At 45.4% G+C, this 17,911-nt stretch overlaps 1 protein-coding gene across 1 annotated transcript in view; it reads right to left on the reverse strand.

Annotated features, from left to right (window-relative positions):
• Positions 1–3,002: 3,002 nt before the first annotated feature.
• The window catches only part of LOC311227630 (myomegalin), a gene marked incomplete at both ends in the record, with an annotated part of 76,988 nt that continues 62,079 nt past the window's right edge, over positions 3,003–17,911 (reverse strand). Inside the window, 14 exons of the mRNA XM_084313353.1 lie at positions 3,003–3,157; positions 5,473–5,533; positions 6,588–6,634; positions 6,824–6,962; positions 7,922–8,065; positions 8,626–8,843; positions 9,020–9,124; positions 10,550–10,798; positions 11,779–11,894; positions 12,468–12,657; positions 13,566–13,682; positions 14,856–14,996; positions 15,500–15,805; positions 16,438–16,632. Of these exons, the coding sequence (XP_084169479.1) occupies positions 3,003–3,157; positions 5,473–5,533; positions 6,588–6,634; positions 6,824–6,962; positions 7,922–8,065; positions 8,626–8,843; positions 9,020–9,124; positions 10,550–10,798; positions 11,779–11,894; positions 12,468–12,657; positions 13,566–13,682; positions 14,856–14,996; positions 15,500–15,805; positions 16,438–16,632 (2,183 nt within the window). The remainder of the gene's footprint in view (positions 3,158–5,472; positions 5,534–6,587; positions 6,635–6,823; positions 6,963–7,921; positions 8,066–8,625; positions 8,844–9,019; positions 9,125–10,549; positions 10,799–11,778; positions 11,895–12,467; positions 12,658–13,565; positions 13,683–14,855; positions 14,997–15,499; positions 15,806–16,437; positions 16,633–17,911) is intronic.

The raw sequence follows: 17,911 nt of genomic DNA on the forward strand, positions 1-17,911 counted from the left end.
GTGTGGTAGTAAAAGGGTTAACCGTCTGTAGTGTGGTTGTGAAAGGGTTAACCCTTTGTCGCACAGCAGTGAAAAGGGTTGACCTTCTGCGTTGTCGCGGCGAAAAGGGTTGACCGTTTTGGTAGTGAAAGGGTTCATAATACTGTGATCCGTGACTTTAAATAACATGAAGGCGTGGCTTGTTGTGTGGATTCAAAACGGATTACAGCCTATGAGACTATTTATTAAGAACTGGCACAATTCTTCCAACATACACACACACACACACAACCAACAATGGTCATACAAAGCAGCGAAGTGAATGCACACAAAATAGGCAAAACATATTCACAATACAAAATGATGTTTAACATCAAAACGAAATCATATCAAGTAAAAGCTATTGCACAGCTACCCAGATATTCCACTTTTGCGTAAAGCAAAAGGTAGGATGTGATTATCCTCCACACACACACTGAAAAAGGTCAACCGAATACAGAATAACAGCGGGTCATTTACAGCATGAAAATAGCTCAAATGTACAGCGAGAATACACACATCAGAAGCAATTGGGGAAGGACTTAAAATTGTTAACACTTTTTTTATCAGTAAGAACAGATGGTCCCACCAGTAGCGTGCCAAAGTTTGTATTAACTAGAAACACAATAACATTTATTGCCGGTTGCCATGGGAATGCTAGGATGGAATCTGAACCAAAGACAGATCACTTGAAACAAAACACAACTCTCTCCCCCATTTTAGAATCAAATTTCCCCCTAAAAGAACGTCGTTTTAGGACATGGAAGTGTCACTTGTCGTATACCGTGTATACCTAGTCTTGTGGGAAAGGTCCAACTTTTTCGAATTGATTTGGTCCATATTACGAGCTCACGTGTGAACCGCATGTCTAAACGGTTACCGTCTCTCTGGTTCTCTCACGTGTCGACCACGCGTGTAACGGTCACGTGTGAACCACGCGTCTTAACGGTTACAGTGTGTCTGATTCTCGGACGGGCTTCTCTCTGAAAGAAGCCCCAAAAAAACACGTCTTCCATCGCGGCGGCGCTGACGATCTCAGTCACCGCCGGGGTCAGACTTGACGACGACCTGGTGTTTTCCATTCGCATGGGTTTTTAAAAGGCAAATAAAAGTTGACATAATAATAACAAGTTCAAAGTTCAAACTTTGGCAAGTATTGGCGATTCCTCCGCTCCACAACAAACTACACACGGTTTTCTTAAACGTCTCTCTTTTCGAAGTCTCTCTCTCTCGCTCTCTCTCTCATGCATTGACACTGCAGACGAAAAAAAAAAAAAAAGAAACTCTACGATTCCTTTAAGTCGGTAGTATTTTTTAGAACCGAGTCGTAGGGTAATAATATTGCAACCTTGCGGTCTTCTCGCCTTTTTATATAGGGGTACATTTTGTAACGTTCCAGTGTCGGGCAAAGAAAAAGGAAAAAAAAGCTGGTGCGATCATTCAATAAACAAACGTCATTATTGCACATGCTCGTATGAGAACCCCTGTGGAGGGGCTTGAATACGCGTGTTCGGCTGATTCCATTTATTATAAGCCTCTCTCCTCGGACCCCCACCCTCGACTGTACATACAATCTATAGTCCTGAATGAACCCGGATAGGTAAAGATCCGGTACTTCCGGTACCGGCAGAAGGTGGGGGGGGGGGGCCTAGAAGAGGACCGTGGACTGAAACAGAACCTCGTACTTTTTTGTTCTGCTGCTACTCAGAACCCGTCCCGACTCCCGACCCACTCACTGGCTTCCTTCACATCACGATATATATATACGGTATAGCGACTAGCCTAGTACACGTTTTACTTAGTAGTGTTCACCCTATACTTACATTCCTCCATTGTGTCGTGTGATAATAATAATAATAATAATAACAACATGATGGATGTCGTTTGCATTTGCATTGTATTTGCAAAAAAAAAGAATACAAAATTATTCTTCATTCATTTTAAGGAAGTGCCACAAATAGTAAAACTTGCATTTCTGTGGCAGTTGAAAAGTTGAGGATTTCTTGTCTTTGAATGAGCTGATTTATCGTGTACGGGTATTGTATGAAAGTGTGTGTGTGTGTGTGTGTGCATATGTGTGTACTGTATATGTGTGTGTGTACAATTCCTTTCACAAGCCATGAGTAAACGTGCATTAACACTTATCCTGTCCACCAGCTGTCTGGCTCTTAGGAGAGGATGCCCTTTAATAGACACAGATCTGAGACCAGTTCATTCTTTTCAAAACTCCTAGTCTGCCGTAAAAAAAACAAGACTGGGGAGAGAACGCAAATCTGATCCGAGATCAGTGTCTTAACTCATTCAGCGCCAAAAACGAGATATCTCGTTTTCTGAAAAGCCAGCGCTTGCTTAACCCTTTCACTGCCACACGACAGAAGGTTAACCCCTTTACTATCACACTACAGACGGGTTAACCTTCTGTAGTGCGGTAGTGAAAGGGGTTAACCTGCTGTCGTGTGGCAGTGAAAGGTGTTTTAAGGAACAACCTCTTCCCCCAACTCCCCCCCGTCTGTATCTCCGGTTAGGTCGGACAGACACACGACGCACTACTGAAACCACCGGAGTCACACACGTCTCAAATACTTTCTTCTGTTACGCTTCACACAACAAGGCAAACTGCAGCAGACCGTACCACTCAAAGACACTGACGACATGTAGGGGGGGGGGGGGTTCATGGGAAGGGAGAGAGAGTGAAGGATGAGAGGAGAGGGAAGATGGGGGGGGGGGGGGTGACATTTTGGGTAAGGCTCAAGGTGCGGGTATCTTAGATAAGATAAGATATTCCTTTACTGATGCACTTAGGGAAATTCTGCGGGACGGGGGGACGCAGAGGGTACATGGTACGGGGGGTAGATGTAGAGGGTGGGGCAGGTAAGGCTGAAAGGGTGTGGAGTGAAAGGGTCTCGGCTGTGTTGTTTTCGTGGGGGGGGGGGGGTCGAGGTCAAAGTTCAGAGGTGGTAGCGTTTAGGCTGGTGCTTCTTTTTTTAACAGGTCAGAGTCTCGATCAGGCATTGGTTGCCGCGTTTCCTGGTGGCGGGAAGACGCTGACTGGCTGTAGCCATGGCGACGAGGGCCCTGGGGGCGTCGTCGTGGAGCTTCAGGACACTCCGCTGGCTGGAAGCACTTCCTGGGTTTTCAGCTGGAGGGGGAGAAAGGAGAGGGGGGGGGGTTACTGTCTGTCTGCTGGATAACAGCCACACAGCCCGGATGATGAACACACAGCCAAATGGTTGGTGGAGGTGAAATGGTTAACAGGGGGTTCCCACAGACATTTGCTAAATGAAATTAAAGGACTTTCAAGTACTTTTCCAAGCACTATTTTTCATCTTTAAAAGGGCATTTAAAAGGATACAATACGATTCACTTTTAAATGCTTTTTATATTAAAAAAAGAAAACTGATCCAATATTTATGGATTAAAACCAATTTCCGACAATTAGTTACACTTTAAATAAAAAAAATATATATTTCTTGATTCAGAACAATTTTATCATGGATGAACAAAACTTTCAATGCGAATGGTTGATTTTAATTTCAAGGATTTTTTAAGCACCTTGTTAATTTTTCTTTTGCTGTTTTCAAGGAATTCCAGGCCTAGACTTTTTTTGGGTAAAAAATCAAGCACTTTAAGCAATTCAAGGACCTTGTGCCAACCCCGGATTAAAGAAAACAACACTGCAACCAGGAGCGGAGACCGCCGGGGTGACGTTAGTCCTACTGACTGGTACTAAACAATTCCCCTCCACTATGTGGTCGTCGAGCAGCTGAGAATGACTGATTGGCAATGATCGCCGTTCAACCCCCCCGTCACTCAAACACGCTTACACACACACACACACACAGACCACACCTGTTGTGTGTTTATGTCTAGTGTCGGGTGGTGTGTGAGAGGGTGGCGAGGGCATTCCTCCTGATGCCAGGACCCCCAGCAGTGAGGCTTGTTTAAAAGCCGGCAGGCTATATCTGTGTGTGTGTGTGTGTGTGTGTGTGTGTGTGTGTGTGTGTGCGCGTGCGTGCGTGCGTGTGTGTGTGTGTGTGAGCGAAGTGATCTTTAAATGACTTGAGTGATCTTTAAATGACCCACATGCATAGAATGGAAACTATGCAGCCACCCACACACGTTTCATGGGCTGTGGCGTTCATTGTGTGCTGTGTGTGTGAGTGTGTGTGTGTGTGTGTGTGTGTGTGTGTGTGTGTGTGTGTGTGTGTGTGCGTGGGTAGGTGGGGGGGGGGGGGGGGGGTGGTGGTGTGTTTACACTGAAGAGTAAACAGTTTCATCGTTAACGGAATGACACTCAGAAGTAAACACAGCCACACAAGAGGGATGAGTTCGAATTTGTCTAATAGTCTCCACATTCGATTTTCATGTCAGAGTCGAAAAATATATATATAATTATTATTATTATTATTATTATTTAATTCTTTTAAGTGAAGCAAACCATTCTTATTGAATACATTTTATATTTAGAAAAGATGCACATGCTACTGTTTCTGTTGGTTTATTAAAACCGGTTGATAGGCCAATGCAACGCTGTTATTATTATAGGCTACGATGGTGAACGGTGTCATTTTGATTTATTGTCGGTCAGCTGAGCCGATCAACGTTCTGAAGGATTATCTGAAGTGCCTATGTATGTGCAATACCCTTTAATTTGAATGATCCATTCTTTAAAAAAAAAATGTATCCACTTTTTCTCCTCATTTTTCAAATTTTTTCCCATCCCAATTTCGTATAGCCAATTCTCCCCTTCAATTCTCCCCTCCCCTGTCTCGAACGTTGCTAGATTATGCCTCCCACTGGTCGGCTGTAGTGAGGATAGAAGCCTTGCATCACGTGTCCCCTCCGGTACACGAGGAGGCAGCCTGTTGCATCTTTTCACCAGACAGCGCGGACTCTCAGTGCCGAGGAGTAACGCGTGGGAGGCTCACGCTGCCCCCGATACTTCCTGTCTCTGCTGTGCAGGCGTCACCCAACCGACCTGTAGGAGTCGCTGTCCACAACGTCCAATCCCCACCCATCGACTTTCCACCCGCTACCTCGGGGGTCGAATTTTCGAATATTCGGTCTTAAGAACAGTAGGCTATTCGAAAATGATTTTGGTCAGCCATGCACATCCATAGCATACAGCTTTGTCTGTCTGTCTGATAGGATGGTTAAGCGGTGATGTCACAGCCATACAGCGGTCTGATAGGATGGTTAAGCGGTGATGTCACAGCCATACAGCTGTCTGATAGGATGGTTAAGCGGTGATATCACAGCCATACAGCTGTCTGATAGGATGGTTAAGCGGTGATGTCACAGCATGAGAATAAACCCCACGCAGAGATAGAAGTTGCCCCTGATCACAGAGCTAAGATGAAATAACCAAAACGACCACAGGGGGGGCGAAACACCTGGTGCTCTGGTGGGACAACCTCTACCTCCTCCTAAAGCCAGGGCGTGTCAAACCTTTACCAGCATAAGAAGAGGAAGAGGAGGAGGAGGGGCACAGGGAGGAGAGCCTCAGCTCATTCTTCTGGAGGTACTCAAGAGGAAGGTCACACAGGGGGAGATGGGAGGGGGGAGGGAGAGGAGAGGAGAGGAGAGGAGAGGAGAGGAGAGGAGAGGAGAGGAGAGAGGAGAGGAGAAGAGGAGAGGAGAGGAGAGGAGAGGAGAGGAGAGGAGAGGAGAGGAGAGGAGAGGAGAGGAGAGGAGAGAGGAGAGGAGAGGAGGGGAGAGAAACAGAGGGGAGAGAGGAGAAGAGGAGAGGGGAGAAGAAGAGAAGACAAGGAGAGGAGATGAGAGAGGAAACAAGAGGAGAGGAGATGAGAGGAACGGAGAGGAGATGAGAGCGGAAACAAAAGGAGAGGAGGTGAGAGAGGAGAGGAGATGAGAAAGGAGAGAGAGGAAACAAGAGGAGAGGAGATGAGAAAGGAGAGAGAGGAAACAAAATGAGAGGAGATGAGAGAGGACAGAGGAAACAAAAGGAGAGGAGATGGGAGAGGAGAGAGGAACAAATGTAGGATGAAGGAACAAGTAAGACAGAGAAGTGGAGATGCAGAGTGACTGATTTACACAAGGAATACAAAGACCGACTGTGGAACCAGACATCGTACATACTACACTATACAGTAGATACTACACTATACAGTACATACTAGGGGTGTAAAGGTAGACGTATCCGTACCGAACCGTTTCAGTGTGTACCGTACCTTAGCAAACGGCTGTGTACCGAACGAATACAATGGTATGTTAACCACACTAACGACCGCCCACCAGGGGCTGTTTTTTTCACAATCTAATTTCAATATAGACTATTCGTTGACAGCCCTACAAGTACAATTAGTTACTGCACACTACATCACCCCTGAGTGGAACATGGAAAGCCAAACTTTCCCCCCACTGTACCGAAAACCCGCACCGCACCGTGACTTCAAAACCCAGGTACGTATACCGAACCGTGGTTTTTGTGTACCGTTACACCGTACAGTAAGTACACGTACACAGTGCTGTGGCCTAGTGTATATGGAGTACGCATACAGCTAGCCTACTCTATCAGATATACAGTATGAATGTATGCGTTTCCTTACCTCCAAGTTTGCTCTTGCTTTCTTCAGCACGTCGCGAGTCCTCGACACTGTAATAATAATAATAATAATAATAATAATAAAAACGATTAAATTAGATGTGATATTTAAAGATGCATTATTCAGAATATTGGTCATAAGTATATATATATCCATGATAAACTCCCTTCAACCTGGCCTCACTCACACACACACAGAGACACACACAGAGACACACACACACACACACAGTGACTCACGCTGGCTGACGATAAAGAGCTCCATGCTCTCCTTGGAGCGGCTGGTGCTCCGCAGGTTCTGGATGGTTCCGTGCAGAACTTCCTGCTGTTGCGAGATACGCAGCCTGAGGGACAGGACCTCCTCCTGCAGACACTGCTCCTACACACACACACACACACACACACATAGAAGTTATTATTAGGGCTGACAGTTTATCGTGTTAATTAGATTAATTAATTACACAGCTTAATTATCGCGTTATGAAAATTAACTCAAAATGTATATATTTTATATTTTTTAAATCTCATTCATTCCATAAGAATGTAGAATACGTTTTTTTTATCGGGTATCACAGTGGCTAAAAAGCCGATAGCATCACGATGGTTCCAACCGGAAAAAATGTGCCGAAAGGTCTGGATTATTACGTATCTCGATGTGATCTATCAAGAAATATCTACAGCAAGAATTTTGGGTCTCAATGAATCCAAAATGACATTGTGGTTAGAAGTGGTGGAGAGAATAAAAGCTAGCTTATAATGGTAATGTCTGGTTAGGAGCGAGGGAAAATGGATGGATTATCCAATGGGGGGTCCGGGAGGGGGGGGGGTACGAGCTGGAGCATATGTGTGTAGGTTTTGAGATAACAGGTATTAAGGGTATATCCTATATAAGACAATTAACTAAATGGTGATTTCATTGGATGTGCACTGTCAACTAATACTTGTATATCTTATCATGTGTTGTCATGTTTGTTTATGTGTTTGTTTAAAAAATTATAAAAAAATTAAATACAAAAGAACGTAGAATACACATTTACATACTTTTTTTTAATATGGTCCATTTGCATGTTCTTGGTATCTGATTCTGACTTTCTATTTTATACTTATTATACTTATTTCATACTTATATAATTCATCTAGCACACTCTCAGGAGCAAAACAGAAAGAAGCATTTCATACAAAAGTATTCTGTATGTCTGTGTGACAACTAATAAAGAAACTTGAAACTTAATTGGGACTCTGCATTCAAACGGGTGCCTCTGCCGTTCCTCCTTTAATAGCTCAGATTCTGGGTCTGTGATGAAACACACTGTGTTCTGTACACCCTGTGACCCGTACCTTCTTCAGGCTCTGTGGGGAGCGGTCGGCTCCGGGCAGGGCGGCCCTCCAGAACATCTTCAGCAGAGACACGGCCTCCTCTAAGATCTGCCTCAGAGTCTTGGTGTTGGAGAGAAGACTCTTCACGCAGCCGTAGTCCAGGACCTGCAAAACACACAACTCTGTTACACCAGGGGTTCCCACGGACGTGGCAAAATGAAATTCAAGGACTTTCAAGTACTTTTCCCAGCACTATTTTTATCCATTTAAAAAAGGCATTTAAAATGATACAATTCACTTTTAAATGCCGAGAGAAAAGTCGGATCCAATATTTATGGCTTAAAAACCCATTTCCGACAATTGGTTATACTTTAAATTCAATTTCTTGATTCAGAACAATTTTTATCATGGATGAACAAAACTTTTCAATGCGAATGGTTGATTTGAATTTCAAGGACTTTTTAAGCACCTTGTTAAAAAAAAGGGCTGTTTTCAAGGAATTCCAGGCCTTGACTTTTTATTTTTTATTTTTATTTTACAACAACAATCAAGCACTTTAAGCACTTCAAGGACCTTGTGCGAACCCTGTCTGTTACATGCCGGGACTGCGATTCCGTCTTTAGAACGTTAAGAGTCTAGAATATTTCCACGGCAACGTGCGTCGGCCCTTTCGTCCCCCCTCCCCCTCCTCCCCCTCACCCCCCTCCCCCTCCTCCCCCGCTCACCAGGTCGTTGATCTGGTCCTGGTTGCCCTCCAGCAGTGATTGGCTGAGACAGGCCTGCAGAGCCGTTTCCATTCGCTGGACGAGACTCCGCCCCTCCAGGACCTGCTGCTGCAAGGCGCTGAAGTCGTCCACGTGGCCGATGGCGTGGCGGCCATTTTGGTTGGCAAACGACCCGTCGGGCGCCTCCCCCTCCAACTCCGAGTGCGGGTCGAGGGGCTCTGTTGGGGGGGGGGGCATTAGTTTAGGTTTAAGGAGGAAGTTATAGCACTGTAATGTTGTTTATTCACTGTTATAGGTGCTTATACCAAGGTGTTATGCTAGTTTCAGATTAGTACGGTTGAAGAAATAGCCAAGTGTCACACAAAAAGTCAAGTCATTGGGTTAATAGTCACACCGTTGGCAGTAGTGCTGTGGCTGTCCTCCAGGTCAGAGTAGGCAGCGTAGGGCGAACCACAGTTAAAGAGGCCAATGTCCCTGACCGGTGGAGACGGAGCCGGGTCTGTGGGACAGACACACACACACACACCAGGCTAGTGTTAGTGTTAGTAATGTTAGCTGATCTCTGAGCCTGCTAGTGTTAGCTGAACTCTTAGCCTGCTAGTGTTAGTAGTAGTTAGGATTCAGCAGAGCTGACACACATTATTAGTTTCAATTGCTTAACAATTCACATGCTGTTAGTTAGTGGAGCGTATGTGGCAACAATGCGTCTGTAATATATATAATTGAATATGTCGACGTGTATTTCTCTCTCTCTCTCTCTCTCTCTCTCTTGCTACCGGTCAGTCCTACTCTCTCAGAGAGCACCTGGCTTCCTCTGTGGAGACGTTGAGATGTGTGAAACCACCCCTGAACCAAGATGGCAGCAAGGGAACTGTCTCTGTCCAGTGGTTGTTCATATTCTGTTCGTTTTTTGTGTGTTTTTATTAGCTTTTAACACTTTGAATGCCCATAACGAATATTCTCGGGTTTACCCCCGCGGGTTGAATGCCCATAACGAGAATATTCGTTTGTTCTCGTTTTTTTTTTATTATTAGCGATCTGAATTCATATTTCATCAACCGAGTCTACCGTTGGTAAATCAGCCACCCCAGGCGCTCAGATGTGAAAAAAGCGCCCCCTATCGTCTCCCAGATGGTAATTCACCCTTTTGGATTGGACTCAATGAAAATGCATGAGGAAAAAAAAAAACCGGACTCCACATTTTACTTCTCACGCATGTAACCGGGGCCGATCAGCTTCATGCTGGACCCTCAGCACAGCGTGGTTACTGTGTTTTACAGTATACGCGTGGGATCAATAGGAATCTATTTTACCAGTCTTAGGATAATCAGACCCGTTTTCACGGAGATATAAGCTTTTCCCCTATAATGTGATATGGCTGTTTGACTGTAAGAGCGATCAGGAACTGAGAGAATCGATTTTCAGCGCGCGGCACCAGCGTGCACACGTACACATATACTATCGATAATCTAGCGTTTATTTGAAAACTATTCATAAATAGGCCGAAAAATTACAACGTTCTAGAATATTCCAGTAAAGGGCGATTATCATGGAATTTCTTCTTTTTTCCGTGAAAACGAGGGCTTTTCAAGATGCTATCAAACGGAAATGAACCGATAAAAAAACAATCCGCTTCGACAATGTTGACTGGAAATGGGTCATTGATAATGCGACGGGCAGATTAGACACATAGCCATAATTTAAAACATAGATTAGGCGATATTAACGCTAACATTGAAGCGGATGGTAGGCATTCAAGCACTAAATGTATATATATTTTTTGTATTCCTGTTGGGGCCTCTTGGACCAGATCGACGTTGTAAATATGAAACCGGTTCTTAATGTTTTATCTGGCTAAATAAAAAGGTAAAATAAAATATATAAAATCTCAGCCACACGACTCTCTCCACGCGGCCTCTCTCACCGTGCAGCAGCTGCCTCCGGTAGAAGCCCTCTCTCTGGGGGCTGGCGGTGAGCGCGGACAGGGAGGCGGCGATGGTGCGCGGCGACCCCCCGCCACACAGCAGCTTCTGCTCCAGCTGCTTGTGGAGCTCCAGCTGTTTCAGGGCGCCGTTCTCCTGGACGCTGCTCTGGAGCTGGGCCCTCAGGCTCCTCACCTCCCCCAGGAGCTCGCCCAGCTCCACGGGCAGAACCGGCAGCTCGCACAGGAAGCCTGGAGGGGGGGGTCGAGGTCAAGGTCAACTTTATTTGTATAGCACATTTACAAATGACTAAAAGCCAAACCAAAAACACATACAATGCAATAAAAAATCATGCTAACTCAATTGGCAGAGTTAGCGGGTGGGAAGTCGATGGGTGTTAATCTGGACGTTGTGGACAGCGACTCCTACAGGTCGGTTGGGGGACGCCTGCGCAGCAGAGACAGGAAGTGGCGGGGGTAGTGTGAGCCTCCCACACGTTACACCTCGCCGCTGAGAGATCGCGCTGGCAGGTGAAAAGAAGCGACAGCTGCCTCCTCGAGTACCGGAGGGGACACGTGATGCAAGGCTTGGTCCACATTGCAGCCGACCAGTGGGAGGCATGGCCTAGCAACGTTCGAGACAGGGGAGGGTAGAATTGGACAATACGAAATTAGAAAAATAGAAATTGGGGAGAAAAAGTAGATAAAAAAAAATACAGACTCAATCCTCAAAATGTTTTAAAGTAAAGATCTTACTATATGGCTATTATTCTTTCAAAAATTTCAGAGTATAGAAAAACAACTGTGCAGGTATAGCTCCCATCAGGGGCGGAGCTTCCTATAGGCGACATAGGCGGTTGCCTAGAGCGCCACCCAGAGGGGGGTGCCAAAAACTGCACCCAGCAAAAAGAAAATTTAATATTTTTTTTCTTTTTTTTGCTTAACAGTTTTTGCACCCCACTCAATATCTGCAACCAATATTATGTAATGTAAAAGCTTTAGGTGTTCACAGGTGTCATTATTATTATTATTGTTTGTTAGCTAAGTTGTTTATTTGTTTTAATTCTTTAGTGTGCACTTTACATTTATTCTTAGCTCTTGTTCTTGTTTGTAATAAATACTGTATAACCGTTAAGATGTTTTGATTTTTGTTGGGGGGGGCCCCAAATGTGCTAGGTCCGGCCCAGGCTCCCATTGAATATGAAGAGGGCAGGTGAGGCGAGGGGGCTGACCTTTGCTGGACTTGCTGCACACGCGGTCGTAGACCTGCAGCTCACTCTGCAGCGAGTGGATGAGCTCCCTGCTCTCACAGTACTGCTGCTGCAACAGCGACACCTGGTGGTGGATCCTGTCGGGACACAGTACAGGTGACACTGTTAACACTGACACTGACACTGATGTACTGATGCATGAACACAGACCTGTCTGTCTGTCTGTCTGTCTGTCTGTCTGTCTGTCTGTCTGTCTGTCTGTCTGTCTGTCTGTCTGTCTGTCTGTCTGTCTGTCTGTCTGTCTGTCTGTCTGTCTGTCTCTCTCTACCCATCTATCTGGGGGCAACAGTGGCTCAGAAGGTAGAGCGGTCGTCTGGTAAGGGCGGAGTGTCCTTGAGCAAGACACTTAAACTCCTAACTGCTTCCGACGAGCAGGTTGGCACCTTGCACAGTCGCCTCCACCATCTGTGTGTGAGTGTGTGAGTGAGTGAATGGGTGAACGTGAGACATAAGTTGTAAAGCACTTTGGATAAAAACACTATATACATGCAGTCCATTTATCTATCTATCTATCTATCTATCTATCTATCTATCTATCTATCTATCTATCTATCTATCTATCTATCTACCTACCTAGCTACCTAGCTACCTAGCTACCTACCTACCCACCCACCCACCCACCCACCCACCCCTCTCTCACACACACTGACCTGTTGGTGTTGTCCTGGCCCGCCTGCCGCTCCTGCCTGAGAGAGTGGATCTGCTGTCCCTGCTCCTGACTGTGGCTCTGCAGCCGCCTCAGCTCCTCCTTCCACTGCTCCGCCTCCAGCTCCGCCTGCTTCAGGCGGGCGTGGCCCGTGAGGACCGCCTCCCGCAGCTGCTCCGCCTCCTCACACGCGTCTGAGGGGGGGGGGGGGGGAGGGAGGGGGAGTGTTGTAGAATCAAATCCACTCGATCCAATGATCCAATGAAAACCTCTCTTTGTGCGGCGGTGATACGCATACGTATAAAAATTATGTCTTTCAAGTTTCAAGTTTCTTTATGAGTTGTCATACAGAAATACCGAATACTTTTGCATGAAATGCTTCTTTCTGTTTTGCTCCTGAGAGTGTGCTAGATAAAATAAAAAGGTAGTATAAAATAAGTATAATATAAGTATAAAATAGAAAGTCAAGTATGTAAACAAGTGTAAACAAAACAAAAATGTTCAATATACATATATACAGTATATGTACAGTATATACAATGCAGATACAGTACAGTGTAGAAATGGTGAGGTATAGCTTAGCTTGTGGTGCCACCTTGTGGTGGTGTGGTGCCACCTTGTGGTGGTGAGGTGCAATGAGGTGCAATGAGGTATGAGATTGATGTGCAAATCTCCTTACCAATAAATATAAAGGGTGTTAGTGTCTAAAGTGGGTAAAGTGGGTTCTACAGTGTGTTGTTTATTTAAGGTGAGTGTGTGCATGTGGATGTGTGTGCTGTGGGTGTATTTGATGGTTTGTTATTGTTCATTGAGCATCCTGATGTCCCAAGGCTAGTCCTGCATGTATCAATAATGCGCATGTCGGTGATTTTATGTGTTGTGCCATTATTACTATCTAAAATGTAATAATTGTTGAATATTACTATAATGAATATGTATATGAACCAAGCATCCTATGATCTCACACTCTTAGGAGCAAAACAGAAAAAAAGCATTTCATGTAAAAGTATTCTGTATTTTTGTATGACAACTAATAAAGAAACTTGAAACTTGAATCTAAAACCGAGTTTAAAGCTCAAGCGGGTTGTTATAGGCGCAGTACCTGAGCTGGCCTGCAGGCGTGACTGGAGAGCCAGGTTGTCCTCCTTCAGTAGCCTCATCTCACTGGACAGCTGGGTAACCGTGTCCAGGCCTTGGATGTAGATGTTAGTGGGGGCCCCTGGGAGAGACACAGGAGAGGTAGGTGTTAGTGGGCGCCCCTGGGAGAGACACAGGAACACTTAAAGATACCATTTCAAAGTGTTTGTGCTTGCTTTTGTTTATTTTAATTTAAAAAATGTTCATTTAATTTCTTGAGATCAATGATTTGTTTCGATTTTATACTGTTTGTATTTATTTACATGTTCTAAATAAAGATTTCAAATCAAAAATCAAAGTGATACCAGTGAAACCATTTGATTCTGCTATCGGTACATTCTCATTAACCCTTTCACTACCACACTACCAAATGGTTAACCCTTCCACTGCGTCACGACAGAAGGTTAACCCTTTCACTGCCACGCGAAAAGGGTTAACCCTTTCACTAACACACCACAGAAGGTTAACCCTTTCACTGCCACATGACAAATGGTTAACCCTTTCACTACCACACTACAGAAGGTTAACCCTTTCACCACCACACTACAGAAGGTTAACCCTTTCACTACCACACTACAGACGGTTAACCTTTCACTACCACACTACAGACGGTTAACCCTTCACTACCACACTACAGAAGGTTAACCTTTCACTACCAGACTACAGAAGGTTAACCTTTCACTACCAGACTACAGAAGGTTAACCTTTCACTACCACACTACAGAAGGTTAACCTTTCACTACCACACTACAGAAGGTTAACCTTTCACTACCAGACTACAGAAGGTTAACCTTTCACTACCACACTACAGACGGTTAACCCTTCACTACCACACTACAGAATGCTAACCTTTAACTACCACACTACAGAAGGTTAACCCTTTCACTGCCACACTACAGAAGGTTAACCCTTTCACTACCACACTACAGAAGGTTAACCCTTTCACCACCACACTACAGAAGGTTAACCCTTTCACTACCACACTACCGAAGGTTAACCCTTTCACTACCACACGACAGACGGTTAACCCTTTCACTACCACACTACAGAAGGTTAACCTTTCACTACCACACTACATAAGGTTAACCCTTTCACCACCACACTACAGAAGGTTAACCCTTTCACTACCACACTACCGAAGGTTAACCCTTTCACTACCACACGACAGACAGTTAACCCTTTCACTACCACACTACAGAAGGTTAACCCTTAATGTACAGTGTGTTGCGTGTGTGTGTGTCTACACGTCAGCTACCTCCTCCGTGGCGCCCCCCGGTGGTGGCCAGCCTCTCCTCCAGCTGCAGACGGAGCCTCTCGTTGGTCCTGATGGACTCCTCCAGCCGCTGGCGCAGGCACCGCACCTCCCTCAGGTGCTCCTCCATCAGGTCCGCCGCACCTGGAGACAAGCAGCATGGTTTTGTCTGAGCTCATTATCAAGCATCCCCAGCATCACGGTCTCTGAGGTCTGCTGACCAGTCTCTCTCCTTGTTGTCCCTAAATCCAGGCTAAAAAAACAGGGGGGGGACCGTGCATTTGCGGTTGCAGCCCCCAAACTGTGGAACGAGTTGCCCCCACCCCCCCCCCCCCCCCCACATTAGGCTGGCCCCAAAGTCCCATCTTAAAACACATTTGTTCTCCCTAGCTTTAAAAAAAAAATTAATCTGCTGCTGTAATTTAGTTTGTAGTTCTGTGTCCTCTGTATTGTGTTTATGTGTTTTTTTTTTACTATATTATGGTTTTTACTGTGAAGCACTTTGGTCAACCGTGTTGTTTTTAAATGTGCTATACAAATAAAGTTGGATTGGATTGGATCTTCATTTACTCGTCTATCATTTTAAAATGATCATTCAGTCTATATGTCAGTAAAAGCAGAGAGAAAAACAAGGTGAGGTATCATACCTGAATGGCTAATATGTCCCGATTGGTCTCCTGGTGATGGCCCAGGGTAGCCTCTGATTGGCTGGACCGTATTATCCCCATCCCACAATGTCCCGCCCCCCGGCAGCGTCAGACCCGGGGGGTCGGAGGTCAGAGAGTGGCCCCCCTCCGGTATGCCCCCCAGCTGGTAGGGATGGAAGGTGTGATGGGAGGATAGCTGCTGGCTGTAGGGGGAGAGGTCTGAGTGCTGCTGGTGGTGGTGGAGAGGGGGGCCGGGGGGCGAGAGAGGGGACGACGGGGCCTTGCCTTGAGGAGCCATGATGAAACCTGTAACCATGGATACGAAAACAAACGTTGTTTGAGACACTCACTCTCACTCTCGCTGTTTTCACGGACAGTCGTCCCACTGACTACTGCTGCTGCTTCCGTTACCATCACCAGGTGTTCCCACAGACATTGCAAAATGAAATTCAAGGACTTTCAAGTAGTTTTTCAAGCACTATTTTTTCATTTGAATAAAAGGGCATTTAAAAGGATACCATTCACTTTTAAATGCTGTTTTTATAGAAGAAAAAAAAATCGGTTCCAATATTTATGGCTTAAAAATTATTTCCGACAATTAGTTACACTTTAGATACATTTATTTCTTGATTCAGAACAATTTGATCATGGATGAACAAAACTTTCAAGTGGTGAATAGTTGATTTGAATTTCAAGGACTTTTTAAGCACCGTGTTAATTTGTTTTTGCCGCTTTCAAGGAATTCCAGGCCTTGACTTTTTTCTTCTTAAAAAATCAAGCACTTAAAGCACTTCAAGGACCTCGTGCGAACCCTGCATCACATTATCCATGTCCTTGAGATTTTGAACGACAACCGAGTCACCACCACCGCACACGCATGCTGGCCCCGCCCCCTGGCCACGCCCCCTGGTCACGCCCCCTGGTCACGCCCCCCTCACCCCTATTCTGCTCATTCATCTGCCCGTACAGCCTGTCCAGGTCCTGGCGGACAGCGGACACGGTGTGGGCCCTGGGCCTGGGGTCAGCGGACACGGTGTGGGCCCTGGGCCTGGGGTCAGGGGTCACATACTGACCCCAGAGATCAGTGCCAGGTGGGCCGGGGAGGGAGCAGGACACAGGCCCAGTGAGGAGGCCTGGAGGAGGAAGACGGGGGGGATGAAGAGGAGAGGAGAGGAGAGGAGGAGGAGGAGGAGGAGGAGGACAGGAACGTGGAAGAGATGAAGGTGAAAAGTGGAGAAGGAAGAGGAAGGTGAGATGGGGAGGAAGGTCTGTATTTTGACAGGGTTTTAACCCTTTCACTATCACACTACCAAAGGGTTAACCCTTTCACAACCACACTACAGAAGGTTAACCCTTTCACTACCACACTACAGACGGTTAGTGTGGTAGTGAAAGGTTAACCTTCAGTAGTGTGGTAGTAAAAAGGTTTGAAGTTCTGTAGTGTGGTAGTGAAAAGGGTTAACCTTCTGTAGTGTGGTAGTGAAAAGGGTTAACCGTCTGTAGTGTGGTAGTGAAAAGGGTTAACCGTCTGTAGTGTGGTAGTGAAAAGGGTTAACCTTCTGTAGTGTGGTAGTGAAAAGGGTTAACCTCTGTAGTGTGGTAGTGAAAAGGGTTAACTGTCTGTAGTGTGGTAGTGAAAAGGGTTAACCTTCTGTAGTGTGATAATGAAAAGGGTTAACCTTCTGTAGTGTGGTAGTGAAAAGGGTTAACCTTCTGTAGTGTGGTAGTGAAAAGGGTTAACCTTCTGTAGTGTGATAGTGAAAAGGGTTAACCTTCTGTAGTGTGGTAGTGAAAAGGGTTAACCTTTTGTAGTGTGGTAGTGACAAGGGTTAACCTTCTGTAGTGTGGTAGTGAAAAGGGTTAAACCTTCTGTAGTGTGGTAGTGAAAAGGGTTAACCTTCTGTAGTGTGGTAGTGAAAAGGGTTAACCTTCTGTAGTGTGGTAGTGAAAAGGGTTAAACCTTCTGTAGTGTGGTAGTGAAAGGGTTAACCTTCTGTAGTGTGGTAATGAAAAGGGTTAACCTTCTGTAGTGTGGTAGTGAAAAGGGTTAACCTTCTGTAGTGTGGTAGTAAAAAGGGTTAACCTTCTGTAGTGTGGTAGTGAAAAGGGTTAACCTTCTGTAGTGTGGTAGTGAAAAGGGTTAACCTTATGTAGTGTGGTAGGAAAAGGGTTAACCTTCTGTAGTGTGGTAGTGAAAAGGGTTAACCTTCTGTAGTGTGGTAGTGAAAAGGGTTAAACCTTCTGTAGTGTGGTAGTGAAAAGGGTTAACCTTCTGTAGTGTGGTAGTGAAAAGGGTTAAACCTTCTGTAGTGTGGTAGTGAAAGGGTTAACATTCTGTAGTGTGGTAGTGAAAAGGGTTAACCTTCTGTAGTGTGATAGTGAAAAGGGTTAATCTTCTGTAGTGTGGTAGTG

Source organism: Notolepis coatsorum (genome assembly GCF_963971535.1).
Source record: "Notolepis coatsorum genome assembly, chromosome: 4".
Lineage (NCBI taxonomy): Eukaryota > Metazoa > Chordata > Actinopteri > Aulopiformes > Paralepididae > Notolepis > Notolepis coatsorum.